Below are 11,427 nucleotides of genomic sequence, written 5' to 3'. Positions count from 1 at the left end.
TTATACGTGATTCACCATCGTAAATAAGATCACGTCCACGGATGATGATGATTCGTATCACTATAAAGAAGAAGATTACAAACTGAAAAAAACGCTTCCTCATAATAATTTCTCTTCTCACATCACTCAGTCACCAACAAAGAAGACCCACATAACACTCTCAAAAAATATCCCAAATAGTATATAGTTTATACAGAAAACCCCATCTAAATACAAGTTTTAAGTGTCACTTGAAAAACTAGAAGCTTACGACAACTTGGGGCCATGCCTTTGCTACCATACTCAACGACTTATCCGGCCCGGAGTGGAGAGACGCCCTTCCTGGGTCCTAGCGGATTAATCGAGACGAAGCCTCGGATACCCCGATTTATCCACAAAAAAAAAAAAAAAAAAAAAAAAGAAATATCACTTGAAGATTGTACACACAAAAAGATTTTTTCACACAAAAAATCAATATAATCTCTTAATCCGAATTCTCTTGAATGCCACTCAGATGCTTTCGGATTATCATCGTGCCTATATTTATAGGCCAATGTTGCCGCCATTAGCCAACAGCATATCTGCCTCGTTTGAACAGTCAAACATTCCAGCTCATAGATACCTAACATTTCTTAGTCATCACTTTTCCTTAACCTCTAAGTTTATGGAGATTTGGCCAACTTTAAGTGAACTAGTGCGTGAAATATATACTTTAAACCATGGTAAAGTGGCCAAAGTATCACTCTAAACTTTTAATTTGAAAGGTAGAATCTTCTGCTATAATCCTTATCAATCTTCTACTATAATCCTTATAAAAACAATCCCTAGAAGATTGAAGCTGGCACTTCAATCGTTCCTCAACAATCTAGACCCTAATCAGCTACACTTTCTCTCTCTAGTTTTTGCTGGATTCTGCATCATTGTTCCAAATCAATGGCCGGAAAAGGGATGGGTCGGGCAATCGGAATAGATTTGGGGACGACGTACTCGTGTGTCGGAGTGTTTTGTCCATTCCGCGAACGCGTCGAGATAATTGTCAACGATCAGGGTAATAACACGACACCATCCTACGTCGCCTTCAACGACACCGAGCGCCTCATCGGCGATGCCGCCAAGTTCCAAGTCCTCGGCAACCCTATCAACACCATCTTCGGTACAAATACATATATATTTTGTGTTATACTATTGAGTACTAGATTATGTAGTAGAGGTTTTGACTTTAATATATTTTAATTGAACGGTATTAACACTAAATATTTGTTATCATTTATGTAAATAATTAATTTCGGATTTGTATAGCTTCTATGGTTTTGATTTTACCTTTCAACTAATGGTATATAATAGATTTTTTATTTTTTATTTTTTTATTTTAGTGAAGTCCGGTTACAAATTGGATTGATTGGCTCAAAATAGTAGGAATATTTGTAAAGAATTATGTTGGCTTAGCATTAATACTCCAATAGCTAATTTTTTCTGAACGTTCAAGCAAACACACAGGCTTACAAGCATGACTTATCAATCTCCAATCTTTGAAAAGAGAGATCATACCATCTAGACTAATTCAAATTGGTAATACTTATTTCGTTTTGGTCTGTTCTGAATGTGGTTTTTTTTTTTTTTTTACTTGGTTTGTTATTCATTCTTGCAGTACTCATTTCAGCACGGAAAGGAAAAATTGAAATAACAATGTAAAAAACTAGTGTGATATATTCTATAGATGACACATGAATATTGATAATGGGAAAGAGATAATATTTGGACTTTTTATTGCTTTAATATGTTTTCTGGTTCCTAAAGTCTTGTATTTTTCTGAATTCCAGATGCGAAACGATTGATTGGTAGGAAGTTCAGTGATGCATCAGTTCAAGGTGATATGGAGCACTGGCCATTCAAGGTCATTGCTGGTCCCGGTGATAAGCCAATGATTGTGGTAAACTACAAGGGCGAGGAGAAACAGTTCGTTGCTGAAGAGATCTCATCCATGGTTCTCACTAAGATGCGTGATATTGCTGAGGCCTATCTCGGTTCCATGGTTAAGAATGCAGTTGTCACTGTCCCTGCTTATTTCAATGACTCTCAGCGTCAGGCCACTAAGGATGCTGGAGTCATTGCCGGCCTCAATGTCATTCGTATCATCAATGAGCCCACTGCTGCTGCCATTGCTTACGGTTTTGACAGGAGTGCTGCAAGTGTGGGCGAGAAGAATGTGCTTGTCATTGACCTTGGCGGTGGCACTTTTGATGTTTCTCTTGTCACCATTAAGGCGACGGGTGTCATTGAAGTGAAGGCCTCTTCTGGTGACACTCACCTTGGAGGAGTAGACTTTGATAATCGCATGGTGAACCATTTCGTTCAGGAATTCAAGAGAAAGCACAACAAAGACATCAGTGGAAGCACTAGAGCAATTATGAGGTTGAGGGCTGCTTGTGAGAGGGCAAAGAGGACTCTTTCATCAGCTATCTGGACAACCATTGAGATTGATTCATTGTATGAGGGAACTGATTTCTACCCAAGCATTACTCGTGCCAAATTTGAGGACCTAAACATGGATTTCTTTAGGGAGTGTGTGGAGAGTGTTGAAAAGTGTTTGAGGGATGCCAAGATGGACAAGAGCAGTGTCCACGACGTAGTCCTTGTCGGTGGCTCTACTAGAATTCCAAAGGTTCAGCAGCTATTGCAGGACTTCTTCAACGGGAAGGAGTTGTGTAAGAGCATTCACCCAGATGAGGCCGTTGCTTATGGTGCCGCTGTGCAAGATGCAATCTTGAGTGGTGAGTACCAGGAGCTGTCGCTGTTGGATGTAACCCCTCTGTCCCTTGGCATTGATGTTATTGGAGATGTCATGTCTCTTGTGGTTCCAAGAAACACTACAATTCCTACCAAAAAGGACAAGGGTTTCACTACCACTGTGGATAACCAGTCTAGTATATTGTTTCAAGTGTACGAGGGTGAGAGAACAAGAACAAGCGACAACAACTTGTTGGGCAAATTTGAGCTCTGTGGCATTCCTCCTGCCCCTAGAGAAGTTCCACAAATCAACGTCTGTTTTGACATTGATGCCAATGGTATCTTGAATGTCTCGGCTGAGGACAAGAGCACTGGTCAAAAGAACAATATCACTATCACTAATGAAGAGAACAGGTTGTCCAAGAAAAAGATTAAGAAGATACTTCAGGAAGCTGAGAAGTACAAGTCTGAAGATGAGGACTACAAGAAAAGGGCTGAGGCCAAGAATACTTTGGAGGCTTGTGCGTATAGGATGAGGAACACTGTGAAGGATGAAAAGATCAGTTCTAATCTCTCACCGGAAGACAAGAAGAAAATTGAAGATGCTATTGACGAGGCAATTCAATGGTTGGAAGGAAACCAGCTTGCAGAGGCAAATGAGTTTGAGGACAAGATGAAGGCGATTGAGAGCATCGGCAACCCCATCATTGCCAAGATGTACCAAGCTGGTGGCGGACCGGACATGGCTGGTGGCATGGCTGAAGATGGACCCTCGGCCGGTGCAAGTGGTGCAGGCCCTAAGATTGTGGAGGTTGATTAAGTAGTTAGTATTTTTAAACGCTATTAGGAGATTATACTTTATATTTTTTGTTGTTTGATGTTTTGGGTTGTAGTTGTTTTGAGGGATTTTACTGGTGGGAAGTCTATTATTTTCTGGTTGATGGATCTATTTTAATGGAGACAAGTTTTTCTTTGATAATATTTTCTTTGTCCATTAACTTATATGGAAGTGCTGCAAACAAGCAATGGTTTGTTCAGTTTGTAACCAATTACAAGCAAGGGGCTTTAATTTTTTCATAGAAATTAAATTTGATTATATCATATATATATATATATATATATATTCAATCATTTTTACAATTTCAATAAAATCATTTAATATTCATTAAAAACATAAACTAAACAAGTGCGGATAACAAGAGAACTATAAGTCCAACTAACAACTTTGGCTTTTTAGGGCTGGTTCTGAAATTAAATTTAGTTCCCAAAGTCCTTAGTTGTACCGACATCTTTAGTTTAAGAGTTTGCAATGGTCCCAGAAAAAGTTATAAAAGTCCCATAAAAGTTGTAGATGTTGCTAATAGATAGGAGATTTTTGTATCTGGTTACGCGGAGTAAAATGAATTAAACCCGGTTATTTTACTTAATTTTATATTTATATAAAATAAATATTAAGCTTATCTTGTATTTTTAGTGGATCCGATTATATGTAGTTGTCCTAAATGGCTTAATGTTTTATACAAGCCACAACGAAAATGTTTGGGAGGTCGATTGGAAGGCACCTAAACACTTTCATATAATCTAATTATACGTTGCGAGTATTAGACTAAATGATAAAAATATGGTTCGATTTTCTATTTGAGATAGGAAGATTGCATGTACAAGTAATATACTAAATGATAAAAAGTGGGAACTGATTTTTATTTTCTGACTGATATTTTTAGAGATAAATATTATATTTTTATTATTTTTAAATAGAAGATAAATAGGAACCTAAGTCACACGATTTTTAAGAGAAAACATACACATTATATATACACGAGTGAATTTATGGTGTTGTTCATATCCTAACCATATTTGAATCTATTGAAGATTGCATATACAAAGATCTTATTTCTTCTACATCAAATTCATCATATTCAACTAAGAAATTGAAACAGAAGAGAGAGAAACCCATGAGAAACCCTGAAAATCTTCATCCCAACCTTATCCATCGATCACCAGAGCAATCCCTACGATCACCTAACCGCCTCAAACCCCCTCTTCACCCCAATCTTCTCCATCGTTCACCATTGCACTCTCAAAGATCACCAAACCACCTCAAACCCCCATTTCTACTTCTGCAACTTGACGGCCAACAACATGTCCCAACTAATCCAAGCCTAAATCATCCCCTAATGGCCCACCTAAACCTCCATTCAAAACCGCATTATTTTCGGATCTTAACCCTAAGCCGTGTACAATCATTAAATCCAACACAAACCCTGGTACGTCTCACTCCAAATCACCCCCACCAGACCGTTATAAACCGCGGCCATCGACTGTTACAGGAGCCACTCTCACGAAGGTAAAAAATGTTCTGTAACAAGACCGTATCCTCAATCCGGATGGAAAGGAGATTTGCGATATAGTGTTTTTGCTGGAGGGGCTTGATGTGTATATCATGGAAGCTTCGAAATTTAAGCTACTTAAGGAGGTTGAGAGACTCCAGGAGCTACTTAAGTTAAAGGAGATTGAGCTTAAGAAGAAGGAGGTGGAGCTTCAACTTGCACTCAAACGTGCTGACCAGCCTTTCCTTCTTGATAATGAAGTTGCTGTTTTGCGGGGCATTCTTACAAAACTGAACCAGGGGGTGCCCATCCATTCAGGGCCGGAGCATCACGCATCGGGTGAAGGTTACGCACCGCCTGCAGCGAGTATCCATGGACAAGGTACAAATTTTCAAAGTTTGAATTCAAATATTGTTATGTCACATCCATCCCCTGACGTTGGGGTCTCTTTTACACCAACCATGAATCACGTGGACAAAGAGAGTCTGAGTCCTATTCCAACTAGTATTAACTCATTCTCTTTTCCATCCAACCCTCCTGATCCTATCCTAACTACCACTCCAACTCCAACTCTGCATACTTCAGAACCCTAATTACCTCAAAACTATCCTCCTGTTCTTCCTTGCCACCACAGCCAACCCAGCCAATTAGGCCCCACCTTTAATCTTAATGAAGCTGCACATAGTTGCACCAATGAACATTCCAAGCGCAGCTGATCATCTATTGCCCATGGTGCACATGATAATTGGTCATTTGAATTCTTCGAACCCACTTTATAGAATGGCAACATTATTGTAAAACCACCTGATTGCATTGAGCTTGAAGGGGAAAAGTACTGGAAAAATTGCGTTGTGGGTTTCTTTCGTAAAAAATTACCTTTTGAAATGGTCTCTGGTATTGCTTACAAACTATGAAAAAGTAGAGGCTTGAAAAAAGTTATTTCAAGCAAAAATGGGACATACGTCTTCATATTCAATTTGGTGAAAAATTGCAAGGAATTGATTGCAGGTAGACAGTGGGTTTTTGCAGGTAACCCCATTACCCTACGACTGTGGCTTAAGGACTCATCCCCACTAAAGAAGGAAAATTGTAAGACTCTCTCTATTTGGGTAAAATTCTTCAATGTGCTATTGCATCTATGGTCCCCTAAAGGCCTTAGCTACATTGCGAGTGCTGTTAGGAAGCCACTATTTGCAGATGCTAATACATAGGGAATGGATAGGATTGACTATGCAATGGTTTGTGTGGAAATTAATCTACATTCCGCACTCCCTTCTTCTGTCCCTATTAAATCAGAGGGTAATAAGCTTAAAACTATCACTGTCCAGTATCCTTGGAAACCTTTGATTTGTTCACGGTGCAGTTCTTTTGGACATACACTGGATCAATGTTTGGAGTGTTCGAAGAACTTGCTCACATCTAGTAATGAGATAAGGGAGAACACTGTGGATGAAGGTGGGTTGAAGCTGGTCACTAGAAGAAAAAATGGCAGTAGTACACAATGTCACCCCATTTCTAATCCTTTTCCCCACCCTTCAAGTTACCATCCAGCTGAAAAAGCTACATCATCCACTCCTCCTCTTCAACCACTTACTAACTAACTTTCCATCATCCTATGGTCTGAGGGTAACATTAACACTGTCACTGTGGATAATGATAATTCTCACCCCCCACCATGACAACCCCTTTGATGACCTCTTCCACCACTGATCCTAGCATGCTAAAGCCCTTGAATCTTGTGGTTGATTTATCTCCCCATAAGATGACCAAATCCTAAGTTATTTCTCCTACCACATTGCAAGTTCCAGTCTCTAATCCATTTGCTGCTTTGTTTTAAATTATTGTTAAGATTTGATGGATTCCTTGGCAGAAAATGATATTCTTCATGAAGAGGAGGACTTGTTCACAATGGAGCACTATGATCCTACCTTTTCACCTATTGTTAATAAGGCACTGAAGCCTAGGAAGCCAATGAATGGGAAACACTCCAAGATCAACAAAAAACCAAAGGTAGTGAAGCATGTTTTGAATAGTATTACTACCCTTAAGGGGTTTAGGGGGTTGAGCAGTCTGACTTCATCTTCTCAATGATTTGGGGTGCATGGAATATTAGGGGATTGAACTCTACCCCCTAATAATTAGAGGTAAAGAGATCAACTTCTGATAATGGTCTTTCTTTGGTTGCATTACTGGAAACAAAGGTTAACCAGGATAACATTGATTCTATCCATAGAACAATTGCCCCTAAATGGGATATCTTGTGTAATTACTCTCACTCAGTACTTGGAAGGGTTTGGATTCTTTGGGATCCAATGAAAGTTTCAGTGCTTTCTTGTTATACTGGCCAAGTAATCAATTGCATTATTTGGTTAATAGACTTGAAGCTAACATGTAATACTTCCTTTGTCTATGCTGCAAATACAGCCTTGGAGAGGGTGTCACTGTGGAGATGTCTTGATTGTTTTAGTGATCCAGCTGTGCCATGGATTCTTATGGGAGACTTTAATGTCTTACTACATGTAAATGAAAGCTTTGGAGGTGCACTGATTGGACTTAAGGGATGCAGGACTTTAAAGATTGTCTTCATAGGAATGAGTTGAAGGATTTGCGTTTCTCTAGAATCTTCTTTACATGGAGTAATAATAGTTTTGGATGTGCAAATATTTCCAAGAAGCTTGATAGGGTGTTAGTTAATCATGCTTGGTTGTAGCTTTTGCCTCAAGCTGCTTGTGAGTTCTTGCCATATGGGATTTCAGACCACTCTCCTATGGTGGTCAAGCTTGGATGCCTTGCACCAAAAAGAATTTACCATTCAAATTCTTCAACTTTTGGAGCCTTAATGAGAAGTTCATTGACATTGTTTACAATGGGTGGAAAAAGGAGGTTCATGGAACTAAAATGTTTTGTGTGGTATAAAGACTGAAAGCCTTAAAGCATCCTCTCAAATTACTCAACAAAAATGACTACAGTTCCATCTTAACAAGGGTCAGCATATGCAAAGATGAGTTATCCAAATGTCAAGCTTGTTTGGATTTAAATCCCTCAAATGGCCAGTTCAGATTAACTGAAAGAGGATTGGCTTCCAAGCTTTCTGAGCTTTATTTGGCTGAGGAGATGTTCTTTGAACAGAAAGCAAAAATACATTGGCTAAAGGTGGGGGACCAGAACACATCCTACTTCATGAAATCATTCTCCTCCAAAGCTAATAGGAGGAAGATTGTCTCCATTGAGGATACATATGGCAATGCAGTTTAGGACCAGGACCTAAAAAATGAATTCCTTGGCCATTTCAGAAATCTGCTTGGGCAATCCTACAGCAACTACCCAGGTATGTCCTCATTCTCTCATCTTATCTCCAAGTCAGTTCCCTCCCACCTTCTTCCAAACATTACAGCCATACCTACTGACTTGGAGATTCAGAGTTGCATCCTCTCTTTTAACCCCTATAAAAGCCTTAGTCCTGATGGCTTTAAATTATGTTTTTTTAACCATGCTTGGCTAATCATTGACCAAGATATCATTGGGGCAATTAAGGATTTCTTCATTTCTGGGAGGATGCTTTCTGAAATTAATTGTTCTTATATTGCTTTGGTCCCCAAAATTCCTAACCCTTCAATTGTTAGTGACTTTAGACCCATTTCTTGTTGTAACCTTCTCTATAAGTGTATATCTAAACTGATTGCAAATAAGTTCAGTACTGTCCTTCCATATCTCATCAGTACCTCTCAGAATGCTTTCATAAAGGATAGGCAAATTTCTGATAACATTATTTTGGCTCATAAATTGTTGAATGGCTATTATAAGATCAATCATCCTCCTTCTTGTACCCTTAAAATTGATCTTACAAAGGCATTTGATTCATTTCATTAGCAATTCATCCTTGACACTCTCCAATTGTTTGGCTTTCCAAGCTTATTTGTCCATTGGATTAGCCAATGTATTTCTTCACCATCCTACTCAATCTCACTTAATGGAGAATTGTTTGGGTTTTTCAAAGGTAAAAGAGGCATTCGACTGGGTGACCCTATTTCACCTTTGATTTTTGTTCTTGCTATGGAAGTCTTATCTTTGTCTCTTGGCTCTGCCATTTCATGTAGCCCTTGTTTTAAGTACCACTAGAGGTGTAAGAAACTGTCTATCTCACACTTGGCCATTGTTGATGACTTACTCCTCTTTTTTTTTAGGAATCTTGAATCTGTCAATGTATTGCACCAAGCATTAAGTAATTTCCTAACCTTATCAGGGCTTTCAATTAACTACTCTAAAAGCAAGGTCTTTTTCTTTGGTGTGGACACTTTCACTAAGGCTGCTATACTTAATCTGCTACACTTTGAGGCTAGTTCCCTGCCAATCACTTACCTTGGACTCCCACTTTCTTCCTCCTTAATCAATTCTACTGATTGCCAAACCCTTATGCAGAGAATAACAACTAGGATTCACTGTTGGAAATCTAGATTTTTATCATATGTAGGGAGGGCTATCCTTATAAAAGCAATCTCATTTTCTATTCAAGCTTACTGGTCATAAGTTTTTAGACTTCCACTGAAGATTAGAGAGTAAATTAACTAAATTCTAACATCTTTCTACTGGTCTGGCTTTGAATTAAAGAAGAGTGGGGCCAAAGTTACATGGTCCTCTATTTGCAGACCAAAGATTTATGGTGGCCTTGGCTTTCCCTGTGTGGATTTATCAAATAGAGTCTCAGGGCTCAAACTTATTTGGAAGCTATATGCTAGAAAGGAAAACCTTTGGGTGGCTTGGACCCATATGTACTTGATCAAAAATAAATCAATTGGACTGTAAAACCTACAGCTCTGAGTTATGGGTTCTAGAGAAACTTACTTAAGTTAAGGGATATGGCAAGGGGGCTTGTTAAGTATAGAATTGGGGATGGGAATGACACAAGGCTTTGGTTGGACTATTGGTTACCAAATGGTCCATTATCTTCTCAGCTAGGCCTCTCTGATGTGGAAATTCTTCAACTGGACACACGTGTCTCAGTTGATAGTCTAATTTCCAACAATCATTAGGTTTTGCCACCACATCTTCTTCATATCCCTTTCCTATAATCTCAATCCTTTATAAATCAGCTGCAATCTCTTCTTTCCCATTCCGCAACTCCTAATTTGGTGGACTGGCTTCCAGGTCCCACAAGAAGTTTCTCACATAAATTGACCACGGAATACTTCACTTCACTTCCCTATCCATTTCTTTTTCATGGCACCACCTGCTTTAGTTCAAACATCACATTCCAAAGCACAACAATATAACATGGTTGGCAATGAAGGGAAGGTTGTATACCTTAGACACCAGACCAATGCTTAACAAGCATTACACAAATGCTTATTACCTCTGCATGTCAGATTGGGAGTCCCTGGATCACTTATTTTTTAAATGTTTATTTAGTTTTATTATTCAGAACTTTGTACAACAAACAGCTAGTTTCAGTTTTCACCTTTGCAGTTGGAAGGAATTAGTTTCTTGGTGTAGTTGTAATTGGTTATTGTGATACCCCTCGTTTCTAGAGCCACGGGTGATCAAGTCCGAGCACAGATCCGAGGGATACCGAACAATTGATATGTAAACAAGCAAGAATAAAACTGAATTAAGACTAAAATAATAATGCGCTGAAAGAAACTAAAATGAAAATCCTCGAACCTTAAATAATAAATTAATATAATTTAAATCCATACAGCTCGGGAATCCACCTAGTGGACCCCTAATTCCAAAACTTAAATAAATTTACAGAATTAAAAACCAAAACCAAAATAGAAAGGAAATCCTATGTAACTAGAAGAATGAGTGTCTGTATCTGCATCAACACGATCAAACTCTAAGCCTGGTACTGGCGAATACCTGAAAAATAGAAGTGGGTCAGGCCCACATGCAAGTTCCAATTTATTACAATCCGTACATAAACCCGATACACAGATACATCCTTGATAGCTCGGCAATATCTACAATATTTCATATATATATACACACTATAGGATGCTCACTAGCCTATAACATAGTTCAGCCTGGGTAGAAGGTGACATATAAAACACGCTTTTCAGCGGCCAAGTACCTAGACCTACTAGGGAACATTAGCTATATCTAGCTACCCAACCTTTGCAGTATATGCACCCTAACCGTGATCAGGAGACTCAAGCTCGTATCACTGTACCATAAATATATATATAAATTCCTTCCTAGTGCAGAAAGATAAAACAAAGATCCATTATGTCGTTCAACTGTTTTAGTTGACAGGACATGCATCCATGTAGGATTTAACTGTTTTAGTTAATCCATTCCTTATGTATGAAGGGGTAGGACTTAACTTTTTGACCTAATCCATCCCTGATATGTCACCGTCCCATATCGGTACATATAATGCAAATGATCCACCAGT

The 11,427-nt window shown here is 38.8% G+C and overlaps 1 protein-coding gene across 1 annotated transcript; it reads left to right on the top strand.

Annotated features, from left to right (window-relative positions):
• The first annotated feature begins 751 nt into the window (after positions 1–751).
• Positions 752–3,685, top strand: LOC132270958 (heat shock 70 kDa protein 4-like). Its single transcript, XM_059772172.1, has 2 exons — positions 752–1,132; positions 1,800–3,685. Exons 1-2 carry the CDS (start codon positions 913–915, stop codon positions 3,524–3,526), a joined length of 1,947 nt encoding a protein of 648 aa, XP_059628155.1. The 5' UTR covers positions 752–912; the 3' UTR covers positions 3,527–3,685.
• Positions 3,686–11,427: the final 7,742 nt, after the last annotated feature.

The sequence above is a fragment of the Cornus florida genome, unplaced genomic scaffold, assembly GCF_030987335.1.
Source record: "Cornus florida cultivar Cherokee Brave unplaced genomic scaffold, ASM3098733v1 CherokeeBrave_3.0.0_Hap2_Chr08, whole genome shotgun sequence".
NCBI lineage: Eukaryota > Viridiplantae > Streptophyta > Magnoliopsida > Cornales > Cornaceae > Cornus > Cornus florida.
This window is presented reverse-complemented; position numbering and strand designations above follow the sequence as displayed.

What these genes read in the sequence shown, in the direction of transcription:
- LOC132270958 (XM_059772172.1), top strand. Translation starts at nt 913, where the DNA reads ATGGCCGGAAAAGGGATGGGTCGGGCAATCGGAATAGATTTGGGGACG. An exon ending in CCCTATCAACACCATCTTCG is followed by an intron (nt 1,133 to 1,799) that starts GTACAAATACAT and finishes TCTGAATTCCAG; the next exon opens with ATGCGAAACGATTGATTGGT.